Source organism: Cucurbita pepo, chromosome LG14 (genome assembly GCF_002806865.2).
Source record: "Cucurbita pepo subsp. pepo cultivar mu-cu-16 chromosome LG14, ASM280686v2, whole genome shotgun sequence".
Taxonomy (NCBI): domain Eukaryota; kingdom Viridiplantae; phylum Streptophyta; class Magnoliopsida; order Cucurbitales; family Cucurbitaceae; genus Cucurbita; species Cucurbita pepo.
Window position 1 is genome coordinate 196,612 of NC_036651.1, and position 21,139 is coordinate 217,750.

The following is a 21,139-nucleotide window of genomic DNA, read 5'->3' on the forward strand; positions in this document are numbered from 1 at the left end:
TTACTTAATTTCACTTTAATTTCATTTAGCTTGATTAGATTGGTAAAATGAACATTTCAACCATACCCATTTCTCTATTGCATTATTTTTACCAAATTAAAGAATTAGAAAATAATAATAATACTAACTAGTTGAATTATGGTATAGTTAATTTAATCAAGACATGGATATTTATTTTCAATGTTCCACTTTTACGTCCACTATGGCAAATGAATTATCATTACTATTTTTTTAAATAGCACTAATTTAAGAGACAAGAAAACATTATTTATGTTACAAGCAAATAAGAGGAAGAAAAAGATGAAGCCTTAACCCATCACCTAATTGTCAGTTGGAATTCTCTTTCGCATTAGGGAGAGATGTCTTTTCCTTATCTGATTTAAATCTTATTACAAAATTTAATAGATTTGATTTTATTATTTTTCAAATTCTACCCATATAAGCCTCGTTTCTTACCTAATAAAAATGAATTCTTAACAAATTTGAAAGTGTTGTCTACTTCTCTCGAACCCCTAAGAATGAGAAAATGATAATAAATGGTTCTATTCCAACAAACAAAACAGTCCCATCTCCATCCTTGAGCTGTGAACTCCATTCATTATTCGTCACACCATCTTACTTACTTTATTGTCGGGCCCTATATATCACACATACCCTCCATGTTTTCCAACAAAAAAAAAAAAGAAAAAAGAAAAAAACATATATATATATATATATATTTCCCTTTTACTTAATGAGATAATTATTAAGTTGCCCAATCAGTTATTTTATATGAATGGATTATAATCATATGTGTTATTATTTATTATTATTATTTTGTATTTGTAATATATTTTAATTGCTACTTTTATAATATTTTATTTATATATTAGCTAACCGAGGAAAAGGGTCCACTTGATTTGGGCTGATTTTGTGTTGGGCCTGAGTTTTCAAACCTGATAGGGATTCAACGTGAACCCATTTGTGATTTTGATTCCTAAATTCATAAAATTAGTTTATGTACTGATTATGTTGTAGGGGTGGTGGTATATGTAATTAATATATAGCTTTACCGAATCTATTAATACAACTCTTTTTGGTTCAAATCTTTGTTTCTGTTCCCTCGAAGTTCTTGTGGTCGCTTTCTAATTATCTTTTATCAAGGAAAAAGAGAAAAAAAATATGATCAGATTTTGGGATTATTTTATTTCACCAAACCCGAGGAGGGAAGGGAGGGAAATTATGAGATGAGTGAAGAAGTGGGTGTTTTTGCTAATTTGAAATGTGGGTTTTCAATTCCATTCTCGTTCGGTGTTGGATTTGAGACCAGATTCCGGATTCGGAGGTGGCGCCACAAGCCCCACTCAGGTTCCTCTTTCTCTTTCATTCAATTAAAAGGCTCTGGATCTATACTCCTTCTGGTTCGTATGGAAACTTTCTAGATTTGCTGAAACCAGACTCTATTCTATTGTGTTTCAAGAAAGCTTCTGTTCTGATGAAACTGGATGAGATTGATAAGTGTAGAGTGCCAAAGGATGAAATGCAAGAGGGAGGGCTTTCCCATGAAGATCCAACCAACCTTCGTTCCAAGGTCCCACAAGTTTCTTTCTTTGCTTATTTATTCTCTCGTGTTTATTGGATTCTAAGCTTAGTGACAAAGGTAACGAAGTTTGTTTGTATGTATGTATGTATGTTCATTTGCTTCATGCAGAAACTTCAAGATGATCTGCAAACGCTGGGGACGAAGCTCCAGCTGCATGAGGACAACATAAGATTTCTAAGGACTCTGAAAGACAAATTAGTTGATTCCATCATTGATCTGCAAGGTATTTTCTTTTTTCTTCCTCAACACAATGATGTCTTTTCCAAACGCTTACACGAGTTTCTTCTGTTTCAGTTACCCTAGGAAAGTACCATGCTTCGAGTACGCCTAAGATTGAGACCCAGGATGGTGCTGATACCCAAAGTGAAGATAAGCTATCAGATCAGAAACAGATTCTGCAGGAGGAAAACAGTGCTGCCAGCATCTTGTGCCAGCTCAAAACTAATCCCAAGATGCTGGCTTCAGACCCTACACTTTCTGATGATGTGCTAGGTGTTGTTGCTGAACTAGGAAAAGTAGATGACAGTGTCCTTAGCAGGTCTCTTTTGCTTCCAATTGCCTTTGCATCTCTCACCTTGCTAGTAATCTTAGTCTCATGTTAATTTGCTCTGACGGTGCATAATTTTTTTTTCTTTGGAAGTGAATGTCAATGACAGTGGCATGAGCCCTTGGGGATGGGATCCTTTAGGGTGCTTGATCATAGAGCCAAATACGAGATTTGAGAACACTAGCTAATTCGTTTTAGGTTAGCTTACCATTTTAGTCTATATGGTTTTCATTTGAAAGGTATTAGAAGTATCAATTATTTGTCCATTATCGTGGTTAAATCCTTCAAAACGTCCAGCATTAATAGAAATTACAATATTTGACATGTGCTTTTGGACGTGGTAGTGAGACTACGAGCTCTAATATATTTCAGTGTAAGGTATATCACGTCCAAAGGAATTAAGCATGCTTGTAACGGTCCAAGCACACTGCTAGCAGATATTGTCCTCTTTGGGCTTTCCCTTACGGGCTTCCCCTCAAGGTCTTTAAAACGCGTATGCTAGGGAGAGGTTTCCACACCCTTAGTTCTTCTCCCCAACCGATGTGGGATTTTACAATGCTACCTAATTGACACTAAGCACAAACCACATGGGCTGCAGTTGAATTTTTGCTTAAAGTTAAGGTGTTTGATAGCATATGATTTTAGTTTGTTCTTAGCAATAGATTAGTAGATTAGTAGCGAGAGATGGCTACTGGGTTTTATTCATTTTAGTGATCTTTAGGAGAAGAACTGTAATTTGAAGATAGTGAACAAAGAACATGACCATTCTATACATTCATCTGCATGTTTTTCTTTATACTCTCATTTTCTGTTTCTGGTTTGGAGTCCAGCCTTTTATCGGAGTACCTAGGAACAGAGACCATGTTGGCTATTGTCTGCAAGACATATAATGGAGTCAAATCTCTAGAAAAGTATGACAAGGAAGGATGCATAAATAAAACATCCGGGCTTCACGGATTTGGCACTTCACTTGGGAAAACTTTAGAGGGACGATTCAATGTCATATCTCTTGAAACATTGAGGTATTCATTCGTTTCTGACATCGTGTGGTTGTTTGGACATTCCTGACTTTACATTTAGAACTCAACACACTCTTTTGTTCTTTTTTCCTGTAGACCATATGCTGGTGACTTTGTGGCCAACGATCCGCAGAAAAGGCTTGATATTCCTAACCCAAGATTGCCTAATGGGGACTGTCCAGCCGGTTTTATTGGTTATGCTGTTAATATGATCAACATAGACAGAACATACTTGTTTTTTCTCACACCAAGTGGATATGGTCTTAGAGAGACTCTGTTTTATTCTCTATTTTCTTGTCTGCAAATCTATAAAACTAGGACAGAAATGTTGCAAGCTGTTCCTTGCATAACCGACGGAGCGCTCTCTTTGGATGGCGGGATTATTAAAAGGAGTGGACTGTTCTGTCTCGGCAATAGGTATGAAGCTCTTCTTGGCAACTTCAATGATTGCTCGATTATGGATTAAAATCTCTACCACGGTCATTGTCCCAACACTTGGGGTTTCTCCATTTATAAATATTTTTCTTTTTTGCCTGCCAATGGTGTTAGGGATGATGTGAAGGTGAGGTTTTCCAAGACATCAACAAATTCAAGCCTGCCTGACCATTACACAGAATCTGAGAGACAGATGAAAGAAATGAAATGGAAAAAAGAAAAAATTCTTGAAGATATGAGGAGAGAACAAGCGTTGCTAGATAGCACGAGGCTCAATTTTGAAAGAAAGAAGATGGAGTTTGTGCAGTTCCTAGCTGAAACTGCCGCTCGGGTAAGCTACGAACAAACCTTACAAACATGGACTATTGCAACAATCTAGCTTCTGTCTTTTGATATAAACTCTTCTCTTCAAACTGTCTTTGCCTTGAATGATATCCTATAATAAAGTTATGATACAAGACATTAGTAAACATGGTATTTTACAAAGTCAGTCTTTTGCTGCCAATGCCTTTACAAGCCCTATGTGGGTACTCGTCGGTAAACATGGCTGTCATGGATTCTTCAGTTTTCTCATTTGTAGATTGATCATAAAATCATGTCATTTCTTATACAATGGCAGCAACAAACTCCAGTTGCAATGGGGAGATCAGCTGGACGGTGATGCTGGACAGAGAGGGATCGGCCAACGACGATCAAAGGGAAGCCAAACGTGTCGGTGGATGCATTTTGGTTTACTGTCTGATATGCATCAGTGTTGGAAAAGGTGATGCCTTTTTCAGATGGGGTGTAGGAAGGAAATGGGAGTATTTTGCAATGCCAATTTTGAGGTGTAAAATAGATTGTGGTTCTGCAAGACCATGCCTCCTGTATCAAGCTTCCTTTTGACAGTTCTGTGATGCTGCCATTTCTTTCATCCTCCATCCTCTCCATGTCCTTTGTTTAATGGCTATTTATCAAGACGAGTTCATTAAACCCAAATTAATCTTGAAGATAGGAATGCACGATGCGTTCTATGTGTCTACCTCGACCTTGGCTTATCAATCGAAATTTAAAATTGTGAACTATTCATGAAATACGAATATGTTACCATTAAACCTTAAATTTTATTTTCACATATTTTGAAAGTTTTTATTGCAATTTAAAATTGTTCCAAAAAAGATATTTGAAGAGTCTTTTTTCCATTAAAATTATATACATAAATTATTTTAAAAGTTATGTTGTAAATGATTTCAACTACTTTTAAATTGAAATTTATATGAATAAAAACAATATTAATGTCGTATTTTGTCGCGTTAATTTTCAATAATTTGAAGGGTAAAAATGAAAATGTTTGCATAGTTAGGTCATTTTGACAGATCTGTTCTTGTGTACAATAGCTCGTTTTCGTTTTTCTTGTGCGCTTATTCTCGGCTCTCAGCGGATACCCACACGCCCTCCACCCTCAAGCTTGTAATCCGCCCACTTCCATCTCTGTTGCATCGGAGCTCCACTGCAGTGTCCTCCCATCATCCTCCCCGGTATGATTTCAGTTCTCCCTTCCCCTTGATACGGCCCCCTTCCTCCATTCATCTGTTGTCGTTGATATGGATGCTGCCCTATTGTTGAATGTGATTCCTCAATCTATAAATTTCCTATTACTGGTTTCAGTTTCAAGAAGTAGCTATTTTTTCATTTCATAGTCGTTCCCCGTTCTTCTCTGTTGAGGAGGATCTTTTAGCGTTTATGATTTAATCTAAGTAGTGTGAGCATTGAATATTGTGTTGATAATTTCTTCTTATTCTTCCTTTCTCGATTCAAAAAAACCTCAATTTTGTGTTGAATTCTTATGGCATAAAAATGTGTGAGGGGAAATTCTATGGTGCACACACCCTTGTGATAGTATCCACTGGACTGCATAGAGTAGTTCATAAGTGAAGTTGAAGTAAAGCAGCAAATCTAACTTCGAGTGCTCAAGTAATTAAGTCGTGCGCAATGGATTTACTCACGGAGTCAATAAATATCATGGATTTGCTTTTTATTTGAATTGAGTTGAATTTTTGAAAATTTGAATTAGTTTGTGAATGGAGAAGATTTAGGAGGGGTTGAGTTCAATATTAATTAAGCAAAAAAAATGCGGCTAGGGTTTATGTGCACCAGCTTGGCCCAGCGCACTTCCCATATCCCACCATCTAAACTTTCATTTTCCAAGCCACCGCACCTCTCGTTCCCTTTTCTCTCTCGCACGCAGCCACAAGGGTAAGTTTGTTTTCTCCTCCTCTTTTAGTTTTCTCTTTATTTATCTTCTCCAAATTTCTAGTCAGCCTCATCTCAATCGTTGAATCATTCTTTTTTCAATCTCAGATTTCATGTCTATAGCTGAAATGGTTGCTTAAATCCGAAAAAAAGATACATAATTTTTCAGCATGGAAATTTTTTCGTTGCCTTCGTGGGTTGCTTGTAATTGGATGTTGTTGAAATGTGGACTTGCAGTGACAAGTCTATCTGCCATTGCTATTTGTTGGATAAGTATGGATGCCATTGAAGGTTATGTATGTTAAGCTAGTAGAGTATGTTCTTTTGATTATGTTTGCTTCTTATCTAGTATTCAAGACAAAAATAACACCAAATAACTCAAATCTTGTAGGTTTTAATCTGAATTTTGTTCATTGGCCTAATGTGGGTGTCAAGAGCTAGCACGTTACAAATCATGCCAAACAGATAATAAACTAATCTGTAAAATGATCCAATGAAGGTTCTGTTCATTGACTTAGCTTCCCCCCTCAAAACTGAACCGATCAACTAAATGGCTCTCCTGCTTCCATCTTTTGTCCTTCAAAATATTAACAATCTGAACTCTGCGAGTTCTCAAACTTCCGGCCACATTTAGGATTTGTCTAATCCAAAGCATCTAGTCTTAAGTAGCGGCTTCCTTTGTCTAGCTCTGTTTATGGTGTCCCTCGTGTGCCTCTGCTGCGTAATTTTAGTACATTTGGAAATGGTTAACTATTGGAAACTTGATGCCTCTACTCTTGCCCAACAGTTGAAAATTATAATTTTTTTCTCTCTTCAACCAAAATTTCTCCACTACTAGTTACTTTTTTTTTTTTTCTTTCTCTATGCCGTTATTCTTGCGCTGGATAAATAAGTTATTTTATTACTCAATTGGTCTCTTACAAGCAGGGACATTTTCAAGCAAGAATGGCAGGCAAGGCTGTCAAATCTGTGGCGAAGGCCATCGGTGAGTATCAGTATCCATGGCAGGAGAAGTTGGTGAAATACAAGAATGAGCTATCCAAAGGTGTTTGGGGTTACTGGGAATTAGGGGCATGGAAGCCACTTGGCATAAGTGCACGCCGTCGTGCCAGACTTCGGAAGGAAGTACTTCTTGCAGGGCAGGATTGGGCATATGATCCAGAGAGGAAAGAGATGAGAACCAAGAGGAAAGGCCATAAATGTGATCGTATAGCTGCAGAAAAACGTGAAAACACTGCCAGGCTGATGGAGAAAATGCCAGACATGTTGCTTCAATACAAGAAGCGCAGGTGGGAGAAGAAGATGAAGGAAGAAGAGAAGAAAAAGCAGCAATGAACTGATATGGTTTTGTTACTTTGTCCTGACAACCATATGGTTGGTTTCTTGTTAGTCAGTTTCTCATCCATGGGGATATTGCTTTTGCTATCTAAACTTGGATTGGGCATCAGTTTATGACTTTGTAGTGTAATCTTTGATTTCATATTTTTGGCTATCCTTTACATCATAGTGATATGAAGCAAATTAATGTTTGTATTGAATAAGATAACAAAATGAAGAAGGATTAGCGCATTACCGATGGCATGGATTGAAATATTTACCCAATATATTCCTATTCCTGTCCCACCTCCACCTCTGCTAACTCATCACAGTGTTCGGAGATTTGAAGTTTGGTCATGACCGTAAAAGTGAAACATGGAAAAATAACTTGTATATTTGACGAATTTTTTACTTGATATGCTATATATATATATATATATATTCTTTTTTAATGAATAATAACCTAGACAAATGTGATTTTTCATGAACTGGATGCTCTGGTTTTCCAAGTAAAATGACGTCGTTTTCCCAGTAACTTCCAAATTAGATATTCTTGAAGGCTCGAAGTCACAATTTCAGTCAGCTGCATAATTTTCTGTGAGGTTCTGCCGTCTACAATACTACCTCTGTTTCTTCATCCTCTTCAATCCTCTTCCTATTTCCGGTGCCAATTCCAAATCTTTCACATCCCCACCTCTATTAACTTCCAATTTTCTTACTCCCCTGATTCAGTTTGCATCTTCCAGTCCTCCATGAGCCAATAAATTTAGCTGCTTTCTCTTCCCTTTCATTTCCCGATATACATATTACTCACTCATGGCCGCCGCCGCTCTCAGGTCCAGGTCTTCCAAGGAAGTTTCCAGTTTCACGGTTTCTCGCTCTAGACACTCTATATCCAATTATATTCACGCTGCTTCCAATCCCAATTCCCACTGCACGAGCCGTAAAAAGTCGAACGACCTCTATCTCAACTCACCTTACCACTTGGTCTCTTTCAAGCCGGTTTCACTCGGAGGCGATTTTATTCAGAACAGAAGTCAACCATCCGATCATCGGAGGATTTACCGCAATTATAACAAGAACTTGTATGAGAAGTTGGGCAGGGGGGGTTGTTTTATGAGCACTTATGGGGACCCGCCGGAGGTTTGGTCTGGAGATGGGATTGTGATTCGTGGGAGCAATCCAAACTTGAATGGTCGTGGAGGCGGCGGTGGCAGCTCCAACTCTGGTTCTGGTGGTGAGTTCGGCTCGAACTCGAATGATGGGTGTTGGGGTGGTTCTAGTTTGGGACCTAATTTCCCAACCCCGAAGGAAATCTCCAAGGGGCTTGATAAATTTGTAATTGGTCAGGAGAGGGCTAAAAAGGTAAAACTCGTTTGTGGCTGGACATTGTCGATTCATTCAGCTACACTCATTTTGTTGTCTGAAGAAAGTGTTCCTTNTTTTTTTTTTTTTTTTTTTTTTTTTTTTTTTTTTTTTTTTTTTTTTTGGTAATCTTGTGCAGGTGCTCTCTGTGGGTGTTTACAATCACTACAAGCGCATCTATCATGAATCGCTACAAAGGTTGTGAATTTGAATGTTAGATACTTCCTGTCTATGATATTTTTCCTTTGACTTCAGTATATCCGAGTTAGTAAGGAGTGCCCTTGGGAGGTCAATGGTTTTGGTTAGAAGTTAAAACTCACAACCAACGTCTCTATTGTCCTAGTTTTCTTCATTGATTGCCATAATTTGGTGGCTAACATAGTTGTTGAACTCTAAAGGTAACCTCTCCAAACATACACAGAGACACACGTATCCTGATGCTTGTACTTGGAGCATGGCATTTTACTAGTCTAAAACCTGCAGAGCCTAGTTTAACCAGTCTGGTTTGCTGGTATTAATAAAAGAAAGGATACACTGATTTGGACGGTCACATTGGGAAATGGGGAACTGGGGAACTGGCAACTTTGAGCTCAATGTCAAGTTGGGAATCCAGTCTAGCATAATTCTTCTAGACGATGTGCTGTCTCTCTCTTTTTGAGCGTTTGTCTTGCATCTATCTTTTGAATATGTGTAGAACATTTGTATTTTTATGAGTGAGTGATCTATGATTTCCTTTCTTCCTTCCCCTACGAGGAGTTGAGTGTATATTCTTTTGTGGATAATAATGATATATATTATGGATATTCTATTTAGACGGAAGATTGATTTTTCTCCTTGTCATGCTGCACTGACTGAGGGTGTGCTCATTCTATAAAGTAACAAAATACAAGAACGTTTAAATGTTTTGTTTTGCTTGTGCGAGCTAGGCCTACAGGAGATACAGTTGACAACAAAGCTGATGCTGTGGATGATGATAAAGTGGAACTTGAGAAAAGTAACATCCTTCTGATGGGGCCAACAGGCTCAGGTAATTTATTCTATGTGCTCTTTGTGTATTAAAACTTACGTTGCAATCAGCCTGACAAAATATGACACTTTCCTTCAATTTGAAGCCTAACTAATCACCGCTTGATTGAACATAGTTCAAATTGTTTTTGCTTGCTGTCTAATATTGTCACTACTTATTGTGAACCCTGACATTATTCTGTCTTACTCCCCTTTAATATTGTTTCAAGGACAGGGAAAACACTACTCGCCAAAACCTTGGCACGGTTTGTTAATGTTCCATTTGTTATTGCAGATGCAACTANTTTTTTTTTTTTTTTTTTTTTTTTTTTTTTTTGGGAGGGGGGCGGGTTATTAGGCACATTTTCCCGTTTAATTTCTTATTAGAAGTTGTGATTTTCTGGTACAAGTAACCTTTGCTGTGCCATGGATATTCCTTGAAATTTTCTGGTTGAAATCATAGTGTTTTAGGTGGATAATTTTTGTTGCTGTGTGTAGGCAGGATATGTTGGAGAAGATGTGGAGTCTATATTATACAAACTTCTGATGGTATGTATCTGAGTACTGCCAGACGTTCCATTTCATATCCAATATATCATATCAATTAATGATTATGACCATGCAGGACACACTTTTTTTTTTGTTGTGCTCATACCATGTATCGTGCAGCATATCTTTTTCGTTTGGTTTTCATAAATGAAAATATTTATGTTTCTCAATACTTAGGTCAGAACCGGTAACTATTTTCAGTTTTGCTTGGGTCCTTAATATTCTTCTGTCTTAATATTGTCCTCAATTTATTAAATGTCAGGCTGCTGACTATAATGTGGCAGCTGCGCAGCAGGGCATCGTTTACATTGATGAAGTTGATAAAATTACCAAGAAGGTTCTCCTCGGTTCTTTTATTCCTCTCTCCCTTCCCACCTTCTATGGAAGGACTGATGTGGATTTTCTTTACTTGATAATTGTGTTGCATTTTTATGACGCAGGCAGAGAGCCTTAATATTAGCAGAGATGTGTCAGGAGAGGGTGTGCAGCAGGCATTATTAAAAATGCTAGAAGGAACGGTAAGTTTTGCATTTCATTGTCGGTCAACATTTATGATAATGTGCAGAAGCCAAATGTGACTTGTGATGCCATAGAAGCCATTGAGATGATGAGACTGATAATCATGAGTGCTCAACTTTGATTAGAGCCCTATCACTAAAAAAAACTTTGGTTATAGCCTTTCATTGTTCATATTTTTGGTTCTCTAGTTGTTTGCGGTGAGCTTATATGTGATATTTTTTTCACTCTGAACTAGATTGTCAACGTGCCTGAGAAGGGTGCACGAAAGCATCCCAGAGGTGAAAATATCCAGGTTAGTGCTGTACCTTTGATTTACAAAATTTGCTTTCCTAGGAAGGGAAAAAACAGAACAGTGGGCTTTTAGATGTGTTTCTCTGGTCTGGAAATTACCATTTTTCTATTATAGTGGTACGAGCAAATAAGTACCACATGTTTAATTATGTGATCATGGTAGTTATTCTCTGTAGTTCTTGATTTGGCAAATGCCAGGGGTCCTGTTGTCATACATAGTCTTTATAAAAAGCTTCTTTGCAGATCAACACTAAGGATATTCTTTTCATATGTGGGGGTGCCTTCATCGACTTGGAAAAAACAATCTCAGACAGGTTATCTGCATGTAATAGCTACTCCAGTTTACTCCTTACTGAGCTAATTATTTACACAAGTTTTTAACTTGAGAGAAGTTTTGCTTCAATTCAGGCGCCAAGATTCTTCTTTAGGGTTTGGGGCTCCAGTTCGTGCGAACATGAGGACAGGTGGTGTTACAGACGCCATTGTTACTTCTTCTCTGTTGGAGACCGTAAGTGCATACCACTCTTCAGTTTATAAGTAACACTATAACAGCCCATGCTTGTGGCTTGTTTTTATCACTCTCTCCTAATTTTTCATTGAGGATTTATATTTTGACAGGTTGAGAGCAGTGATCTCATTGCATATGGGTTAATACCTGAATTTGTTGGTCGATTCCCTATCCTTGTCAGTTTGTCAGCCTTAACAGAAAACCAACTTGTTCAGGTATAGTTTTATTTTGTTCTTCTTGTAACCATGTATTCTGCAAGATGGCCTTAACACAATTTATTTCTAGTGTCGGGTCAAGTTGCGAATTTTATTTGTAGCGCTAGCTGCACAGGTTGATTATAGTTTCAGTCTACATTCTTTTAGCTGCACAAGTTTTTTGCAATTTCAGTCCACATTCTCTTAATGTTATACTCGCAAGATTTGTGGAACAATATGCCTCTACTTTTGGAAAGTTCTGTACTCTGATATTTGGGAAGATACATAAGTTGATCACCTCTCTAAGCTTTCAAGTTTTGTTGATCTTAATTGGTATAGTTTTTATCTGTCCAACTCAACATGACTTGAATACTGGCATTCGCAGGTCTTGACAGAGCCAAAAAATGCATTAGGAAAGCAGTATAGAAAGATGTTCCAAATGAATGATGTAAGTTATTTTGTGCTTTGCTTTCTTCTCGGATTCCAAGGGAATGATATTTTGTACTTTGTTTCCTCCTATTACATTGGGGGAGTTATTACTTCAGCTGACTGAGTTAAACACTGATATCTCGGAATAACGTGTCACCAGGTCAAGCTCCACTTCATAGAAAATGCCCTGAGATTAATAGCAAGGAAGGCAATGTCTAAGAACACTGGAGCACGGGGCTTGCGATCAATATTGGAGAATCTATTGATGGATGCTATGTATGAGGTATGTCGTTCCTTATTTCTCCACAACTTAAATAATACATTTGGCCGAAGAAAGGATAGCCTAATATGAAAGATGGCAAAACAAAAACCTAGGCTATAGATGTGAAGTTCGGCTCCAATCAATAAGAACTATACCATGTGCAATTACCCAAAGAATGAAGGACGATGGTCGCAAGGAGTAGTCTTAAAAGACAGGAAACAGATAATAGAGGGGACTATCACCCAACCCAAACAATAGTCCAGTATTTGAGTCCCAACTTGAATCTGTTTTTCCACTGCACTAAGTGATTTGACAAACAATGTCTGATGCTTTCACCTACCATACCATACCACCTTGGAGTGTATTGCAGATTCCTGATGTCAGAACAGGTGAGGATATAATTGACGCAGTCATCGTTGATGAAGAGTCCATTGGGTCGAACAGCCCCGGTTCTGGTGCCAAAATACTTTATGGACAGGGGGCATTCGATCGCTATCTTTCAGGACAAAAGGTAGAAGAGCTATATAATTGTTATTAACCACGTTAAGGGTACTTATCCTTCTTGGTAATCTTATTAATACAATGCTGCCAATTTCGTTTTGCAGGCAACAAGAGTAAGAGAGCCAGAACCTGAAGGTGACACAGATCTTCCTTCAGTCGTTGCCAGCAGCATGTAACCAACCATTTGTGGAAGTCTGTGTATTATAGCTTGAACGATGTACATATTACTAGTCTACATCAATTTATGATTCAACAATTGTCACACAGATTAACTGGTTCTCTACAAGTGTTCTATGCTTATAACATTTATTCCGAAGGGGCCTGTTCATCATTCAAGCATGTGGCTGATAAGTCAACAATGTATTTTACTTCTGAAACCATTTCCAAGAGTTGTTTTAGTTGTTCTGAATCTTCTGAAATGGCTCTTAAGGACATCATATTTTATATCCTATGCATTATTACTCACTCCCTCACAGAAAGAAGAAAAGAGAAGGCATGAAGGTTCAGACATACCATTTTACACTGCCAGGGAAAGCATAAAACTTACTTAGTTGTGAATGCCCAATGATGCAGTTAACATTGACTGTAACATCATTTTGTAGCTTCATGTTCATTCACTCGTATCATTTTTTAGATTCTCGATATTTTTCTTATTATTTTGGATAGAAAATAACGATTACAGCAAAATTGCCTTTTTAGTCTTAAAAGAGTTTTAGTCCTTGTCGCCCTCAAAATAAGTATAGATTTAAATGGATGGATATCCCTATTCCTAAAAATTTGAATACTAAAAATGTAGTTTTTTCACAATTTTATTGACTTTGAATTGGCTTTAATTTAATTAAGTCAAAATAGCTCTAAAGTATTATTAATAAATAGTCTGTTTTGATATGAAAGTTTATAGTTTAAATTGTTGCCGAGTTTTTAGTTATTTTCCTGAGTAGTTTCAAATCAATTTCTCATTTTTTTTAAAAAAGGGGATATTGATTTAATTCACTCGTTAATCCACCCCTTTTTCTCTTCTCTGCCTTCTTTCGGACTTCCAAGAGAAAATTTGCACCAACTGGTGAGATTTTGAAGAGGGGATGCCCTGAAATTTTCTGAGATCTTGATCGATTCTTGCTTTGGATAAGTGGGGTTGTCTTCAATTCCGCAGATTTTGCATTCTGTGAATGGATTTGGATAGTATTGAGTGTGTATCGTCTTCAGATGGTCTCGATGAGGATGAGATCCATCTGCATCACACTCTTCATCCTTATTCCCATTCTCATCATCATCCAGAGTTGTCATCGACGAAACCTCGTAATGGAAGCAACAATAGTGCTATCACAGGCCCCACTGCGACTGCGCCGGCCACTAGCGTCCATGAATTGCTCGAGTGCCCTGTCTGCACCAATTCTATGTACCCACCCATCCATCAGGTTTGTCTTTGTTGCCCTAATTACTTACAGAATGAAGATTCTTTGGCTCTCCACCCTGGGGGGAGAGAGGGAGAGAAGGCTGATTTGATTTTCGATTTACGAGGGTGGGGAAGGGTTTTTATTATTATCTTTAAAATAAATGTTTAAGGTTGGTTTTTTGACGACATACTTCCCTTTGATTTATCATTTCCCTGCTGAGTTTTTTATTTAAGGTTGATCGTTCAATGTCTGCTGGAAGTTTGGGGATGTGATTGTGAACTGTTTTGGGTGGATCTTGTTATCAAGTGGTAAAGTGTTAGATATGAACTCTAGAACTAGATTACATTGAAATATGCCGAGTATTTTGGGTTGATGTATATTGTATTATATTGTAACCATAGAGCATAAACCATCAATCTCTCTTACTGCTTAAGGTTTTCTAACATTAGGCTATATAATTGAGATGAGATTATTACTTGTCCTATTTGTGCTTGAAAGCCTTTGCTAATAGCAGAAGATGCTGGTTGTTTCAAACTACTCTCTAAGGAGAGTTTATGGATTTTGTTATGAACATAATTTTGACTGGCTGATGAAACTTTAGTTTCCCATTGCTTTCTTAGAATACAATTTCCCATCATTGCAGTTATCTCAATCTTTCTTCCTGTATCATTGGCAGAATTCGAGTTGGTGCCATCAGGATGGTGATACGTGTTAAGATTTAAGAAGATGCTTGTTTTATTCCAATTTTATCTTAAATCATTCAATACTTTTCATAAATGTATATTTTGTTGTTGATATATGTCCAATGGTTGTATGTAACGAGGGTTAACTGTATGACCAATTAAAATGTTGCAGTGCCACAATGGACATACATTATGTTCTACATGTAAAACACGGGTTCATAATCGTTGCCCTACTTGTAGACAAGAGCTTGGAGATATTAGGTGCTTAGCACTGGAGAAGGTGGCGGAGTCACTCGAATTGCCTTGCAAGTATTATTCCTTGGGATGCCCTGAGATATTTCCATACTACAGTAAACTTAAGCATGAGGCTTTGTGCAACTTCAGACCATACAATTGCCCATATGCCGGGTCGGAATGCTCTGCTGTTGGAGATATTCCTTTCCTTGTTGCTCATCTGAGGGATGACCACAAGGTGGACATGCACAGTGGATGCACATTCAACCATCGCTATGTGAAATCCAATCCAAGGGAAGTGGAGAATGCCACTTGGATGCTTACTGTAAGTTTGATGCACTTGACCTTAATTCTTAAGTAACTTTCTTTTTCTTTGGCTGAACTTGTTTTATCATACATGAATTGCACTCCTTACATATGATATAAATACAAGCACATGTGAGCACATGTCATGTGTGTCTTCGTATGTATGAGTGCAGGATTTCAGACTCAATTTAAACCACCAGGGAGTTTAAATAAGGATTCCTATAGTCAACAACAATAGATGTATGATGAAAAAAATCATTGATATTAGATGGTCTGCTGCATGTTTTAAGTTTGATCAACCATTGAAGATGCTTCATAAGTTTTTCTGATGGTGTGAAAGGGTATTGCTGCAAGTCGGTGACAAGTTTGGCAATCAATCATTTTCTTCAGTTTTATATAACTAGTACCTTAACTGATCAACTTCTTGCCGTTTTCCAGTGGCAAATGGATGCGATGCAATAATATATAAGTTTAGTTGAAATATATAGGGATCAATAGAACCCTTTTTTATTTAATATTTCCAATTTCCCTTTTTCTCTAAGTGAAGGATTTATGGTTTCACGGTTCGAGTTTTTTCGTGAAGTTTATTGCCGTATTCGTTTAGCTGAAAGATTGGTAACTGGATGCTGAACTGCCCATAAATGCCCTATTTTGCATTTAATCAAATGACTTCAGGCCGGAGTGAGACGTTCTGCTGGACATTTATTGGGTCTACTCCAAATTTTAGTTTGATCCTGTTTCTTGTGGCTTGCTCTGTCACATTTTGCAGGTGTTCAATTGTTTTGGTCAATATTTCTGCCTTCACTTTGAAGCCTTTCAGCTTGGCATGGCTCCAGTCTATATGGCTTTCCTTCGTTTCATGGGTGATGAGAATGAGGCTCGAACCTACAGCTACAGTCTTGAGGTTGGTGGATACGGTCGAAAACTAATATGGGAAGGCACGCCACGAAGTATTAGAGATAGTCATCGAAAAGTGAGGGACAGCCATGATGGGCTAATCATTCAAAGAAATATGGCTCTATTCTTCTCTGGTGGGGATAGGAAGGAACTGAAGCTAAGAGTTACAGGAAGGATATGGAAGGAACAAAATCCAGATGCTGGGGTCTGCATACCGAACCTGTGTAGCTGAGATGACAAGTATTCTATCTTCGTTCTCAAGGGCCTACGGTTTTGTGTGTTGTGGAGCTACTGTGCTTTGTACCTATTCTCTGTTACCTTTGCTGGTATATTGTAATGGATGATTTGTTAAATAGAAGTCACATTGATAATTATTAATCTCCAAAGAAGGATGCTTTCTGAAGGTGTAATGGATGTTTGCTTTGCAACTCTATAGAGAAGTGGAATATCAACACAATTGCCTTGCCTTAAAAACTTTGATTACGGAAAAAGAAAGGGCAGCAGCCCTAGCATTTTGTCGTGTCTATGTGGCGTCACCCTATTTTGTCTTAGCAGTTTATTTTTTGTATGGTAAAAGTTGATGGTCAACAAGAAAGCATTCGAACTGATAAGAACAAGCTCTTTTCTTCTCTGGTGGGGATAGAAAGGAACTGAAGCTGAGAGTTACAGGAAGGATATGGAAGGAACAGAAGGGTAAGATGTTTGCCAAAGTTGTAACATTCACCTTACTTGTACGAGGATCTGCGCGTGCTGCTTTTGCCACCCAACATAAGAGACTACTTCATGGGTAAAGATAAAGGGGTTCTGCTAGGAACACATGAATGATTGCGCATTGAATAAGTTTATGGACGTTTCCCTCTGGAAGTTAGAACTTCATTGTCAAAAGATGTTTCAGATCCAAAAATGTTTACATCAGAAGCAAAAATGTTTCAGATCCAAGATTGAATTTAGAACTTCATTGTCAAAAGATGCACGTCAATAGGTTATAAATTTTCTTATTGTTGTAAAGCTTTCTCATGCCTAATGGGTTAAGATAAACAGAAAACGGATCACATCCATCCCATGCAATGTAGCCTAGCAACAAATAATAGAAAGTACACAAGAAACAAAAAGCAGTTCACCCATGAAAGTAGCTACAAATAATAGAAAGCTAATGTAATGTAAGCTTTCACCAGTTGCAAGGATATCTGTAACTGTTTAATTCTCGCCTCTCGGTACCTTTCCTTCTACTGTGCCACTTCAAGGATTCGATTCCGCGAGTTCAGTTTTACCACTGTCTTCTTGACCAGATTGCATTTCGTTCACTGCAGATTCTTTCTCACCTTCCTTGTTCCCAAACAACTTGGATGACAGTAAAGAAGAGACCGCAGCTTTTGCACTTCTTTTCTGTGCCTCTGCTGCCTCAGCCTCCTTTGCCTTCGCTTCAGCTTTCACTCTTTCTTTCTCTTCCATTAGTTTACCTAAATCTCCTTCCCTTTCTTCCTTCCTCAGCTCACCTCTGACAAACTCCTGCAACTCTTCAGAAAATTCAATCCCATCATCATCCAGAAGAGTATCAACCACATTTAGCATTTCATCCAGCTGCCCCGATTCACTTAACGCCTTCATCATAAACTGATAGCTCGAGGCATCCATTTTTAACTTCTTTACCATCAAGTCAAAGAAAGCCTTTGCCTCGTTAATCTTCCCCAATTTAACCAGCTCATCCACTAATCTATTGTAAACTGCTATATTCGGTCTAAGTCCGGACTCAACCATTTTTCTAAAGTATCCAGCTGCATCATCTGGCCTGTTCGCTTTAAAGCAAGAATCCATCAACAAACCGTAAGTAAACTCGTCAGGGTTAACTCCCTTGTCGCCCATTGTTCCATAAAGCTCCTCAGCTTCAGCCAACATTCCATTATTACATAATTGTTCGATCAAATTATTGAATGATAATGTATCTGGGCTACACCTATAATCACCCATCTTCTCGAATACTTCAATGGCATCTTTGAACCTCCCTTCAATACAGTATCCATCAACCATCACATTAAAGCTTCCCAAGTCCACTGCCAGACGCCTGGGCGGACTATGTTCCTTTGTCATCCTATCAAACAACATCAAGGCCTCACCAAACTTCCCATTCTTGCATAATGCATCAAGCACGGAATTGTATGCAATGGCACTCATCTTCACCACTGAATTAGCACCCACAGTCTCCTCATAACACCTCATTGCTTCCTCCTCCATTTCTTTCATAAAGTACCCTTTCATCAGGCTCCCATAAACAACTCCATCTTCCACAGTCCCTCCCAACTTCTCTTTCAACTCTTCAAAAAGCTTAAAAACTCCATCAGGATCCGAACTTCTCACACAACCCACCATCAGATAATGATAAATAAGAGGGTCAGGAACAAAACCCTTCATAGTCATTTCCTCTTTCAGCTCCATTGCCCTCTCCAACTTGTTATTATCTACCAACCCTTTAATCAAGATCCTGTAAGTCGTTGGCGACGGGTTGAAAGGCGCATCATTGATCAACTGCTTGTAATGTTCCATTGCCGTATCCGGCTTACGACAATCCAAATACGTCTGAAAAATCAAATTGTGAGTGATTATATTGGGGGCGACACCAGCTTGTGTAATAAACCGGTGAAGTGAAAGCAAATCGGAATATTTCGATTGGCGAAGCAGTGCATTGAGAACGGCATTGACGGTGAAGATCGTGGGACGACAATTGGAGTAAATGGAATGGCGGGTGAAAAGCGCAGCCTCTTCAAGATCATTTTCACGAATGAGAGTAAGAATGCGGTTGTGGAGGTTAAGACGATTACCAGAGAGAGCAGAGATATGCTCAGGCAGTTTGGGGGCGTTAGGGTTTTGTGGGGATTGAGGCTTAGGAGGCTGCGATTGTGGGCGAGCGGCAGAGGAGGAAGAGAGCGGGGGCTCAATGCGGAGGCGGCGCTTTCGACGGCGTCGTTCGGCAGCAGCTTCCTCCGGTGATGCAAAAGAGAGAAATCGGAGTGTGACGATGGGAGGAGCCGGAGCCTGGTGCAGTAAATGTTGGGACCTGGTTAGGGTTTTGAGGTGTGTGAAGAAAGTCGGCTTCGATAATGCCATCGAAAAATTTCGCCGGAATACAGAGACGGTGAGGAATTAGGGGTTTTGGCCCTCTTTGGTGACGATAAGGGTTGGACAGGGTTTAAAATTAGGGAACGGATTTTCTTTTATTTATTTTTTTTTTTTTATTTGTCGGCCCGTTTCGGCCCAAAAGGCCACAATGCCCATCGTGGTAATTGGGCCATTGAGTTGAGTTGGGTTCTTAATCGTAACTCAAGCCCAACTCAAGTTTGATGGGTCCAGATTTTTTTTCCCGTTTTATTTACTCGAATATTAAATTAATAAAAATACCTTTAAATTTTACCTTTTATCTCAAAAATATTTTTTAATTTTCAAAATTTTCAATAATATATTTTTAATTTTTTTAATAATATCTTCCATCTATTAGAACATGTCTTTAAAGATAGTATTTAAAAAATAATAATTATAACAAACGTTAAAGAAAACATCCAACATAAACACATATTTTAAAACTCTATGTTCAACAATTCTATACTCCAAACACCTTACTCGGTATAATGTAATATCAAGACTGTTAATGAAAGTCTATTTTATACGACACTTTTTTCTACGAGATTGATCAAATTCTCAAATTTACCAAAAAAAATTATTTATTGAATTAAAAGTCAACAAATTAAAAAGGTGAATAGTTTGGCCTGCCATTTTAGAAAATGATTAACAAATATTATTTACAAAGGAAAGTGTCAACTTTGTCATATTATATATTATATATATTGTATCCTCAATTATTATCAATTTCCTTCCAATAACAATTAATATTAATTGTTTACTATATTTAATATTAAATATTTATATTTATTTGTTAAATTCAACTTCACCAAAATTAAAATATTTGACTTTTGAGAGATGATAATACATGATTTTAACTATCATACTACATAATTTTACTATAAAATTGAATGATTACTTTTTAAATATTTAATTATGTATCTTTGTAATATATAATAAACTATTGTCAAAATAACTTATTGGTAATTTTAATTGCTATTAGTGTGTGTGTATATATATATATTAAAATGAATGTTAATTAATCTCTTAATGGGTACTGTATTACTAAATTATTGCTAAGAATAAAATTGGTGTGCCTAACTCAGAAGCATCAAAATTTTATTCAAACAACACTTTCCATTAAGAAAAATTAAATCAAGAATCATTTCCTTTAACCCAATGCCAAGAATACAGGAATCAATAATATTTTAATGTATAAATTATCAATCATATTAAAATTCCTCTTNAAAAAAAAAAAAAAAAAAAAAGTATATTCTTTTTTTTAATTAAAATATTTTATATTTATAACGATTGAATGAATTTACACTTTAGAATATTGCATATATCATCGGTGTTGGAATTAAATTCCATTGCAAAATAATAGAATAGAATTCAATATCTCTACCAAATAATTTAAAATATAATTGTTTACCTTATTAATTCTACTAAAAGAATAATTTCAAAAGTTCATGCGTTATGTGATATTCATATTATCTAATGAATTAATTTGAATAATTATATTATTTGTAAAGATATGGGACGGTCCTTTCTCTTTTAATATCTACTTTGTTCATTTTCTTTAACTAATTATTTTTTAAAAATTTTAATCTAAATATGAAAATAGTTTATAATTATTGGTCATTTCCACGTATTATTTACAAAAAAGTAAAATAAAAATTGAAAAAATCCGGTCGACTTTGCATATCTTACCTACTTCATTATTATCTATTACCATTAAAATAACAATTAATGTGTA

At 37.2% G+C, this 21,139-nt stretch overlaps 4 protein-coding genes and 1 pseudogene across 7 annotated transcripts; 4 read left to right on the top strand and 1 right to left on the bottom strand.

Moving 5' to 3' along the window:
• Positions 1 to 1,094: 1,094 nt before the first annotated feature.
• LOC111809610 (protein DEFECTIVE IN MERISTEM SILENCING 3-like) lies at positions 1,095 to 4,610 on the top strand. The gene is made up of 8 exons (XM_023695952.1): positions 1,095 to 1,347; positions 1,460 to 1,570; positions 1,691 to 1,805; positions 1,877 to 2,120; positions 2,960 to 3,151; positions 3,245 to 3,565; positions 3,698 to 3,914; positions 4,203 to 4,610. The coding sequence occupies exons 2-8, from the start codon at positions 1,475 to 1,477 to the stop codon at positions 4,242 to 4,244; spliced, it is 1,227 nt and encodes a 408-aa protein (XP_023551720.1). The 5' UTR covers positions 1,095 to 1,347; positions 1,460 to 1,474; the 3' UTR covers positions 4,245 to 4,610.
• Positions 4,611 to 4,947: 337 nt separating this feature from the next.
• LOC111810526 lies at positions 4,948 to 7,396 on the top strand. 2 transcript variants are annotated; one of them, XM_023697236.1, is made up of 3 exons: positions 4,948 to 5,100; positions 5,704 to 5,818; positions 6,743 to 7,396. In XM_023697236.1, the coding sequence occupies exon 3, from the start codon at positions 6,761 to 6,763 to the stop codon at positions 7,148 to 7,150; it is 390 nt and encodes a 129-aa protein (XP_023553004.1). In that variant the 5' UTR covers positions 4,948 to 5,100; positions 5,704 to 5,818; positions 6,743 to 6,760; the 3' UTR covers positions 7,151 to 7,396. The 2 variants fall into 2 exon arrangements, with proteins under 2 accessions (XP_023553004.1, XP_023553003.1); XM_023697235.1 differs by lacking the exon at positions 5,704 to 5,818.
• Positions 7,397 to 7,648: 252 nt separating this feature from the next.
• On the top strand, positions 7,649 to 13,164 carry LOC111810527 (annotated as a pseudogene).
• Positions 13,165 to 13,678: 514 nt separating this feature from the next.
• LOC111810525 (E3 ubiquitin-protein ligase SINAT3) lies at positions 13,679 to 16,729 on the top strand. Of its 3 annotated transcripts, none has more exons than XM_023697232.1 (3): positions 13,679 to 14,173; positions 15,008 to 15,394; positions 16,145 to 16,729. In XM_023697232.1, exons 1-3 carry the CDS (start codon positions 13,925 to 13,927, stop codon positions 16,502 to 16,504), a joined length of 996 nt encoding a protein of 331 aa, XP_023553000.1. In that variant the 5' UTR covers positions 13,679 to 13,924; the 3' UTR covers positions 16,505 to 16,729. The 3 variants fall into 3 exon arrangements, with proteins under 3 accessions (XP_023553000.1, XP_023553001.1, XP_023553002.1); XM_023697233.1 differs by having other exon boundaries at positions 14,072 to 14,173; positions 14,829 to 15,394; XM_023697234.1 differs by lacking the exon at positions 13,679 to 14,173 and adding an exon at positions 14,180 to 14,321.
• Positions 16,730 to 17,246: 517 nt separating this feature from the next.
• LOC111810528 (pentatricopeptide repeat-containing protein At3g49240, mitochondrial-like) lies at positions 17,247 to 19,443 on the bottom strand. The gene has a single exon (XM_023697238.1). It carries the CDS (start codon positions 19,372 to 19,374, stop codon positions 17,512 to 17,514), a length of 1,863 nt encoding a protein of 620 aa, XP_023553006.1. The 5' UTR covers positions 19,375 to 19,443; the 3' UTR covers positions 17,247 to 17,511.
• Between the last annotated feature and the right edge of the window lie 1,696 nt (positions 19,444 to 21,139).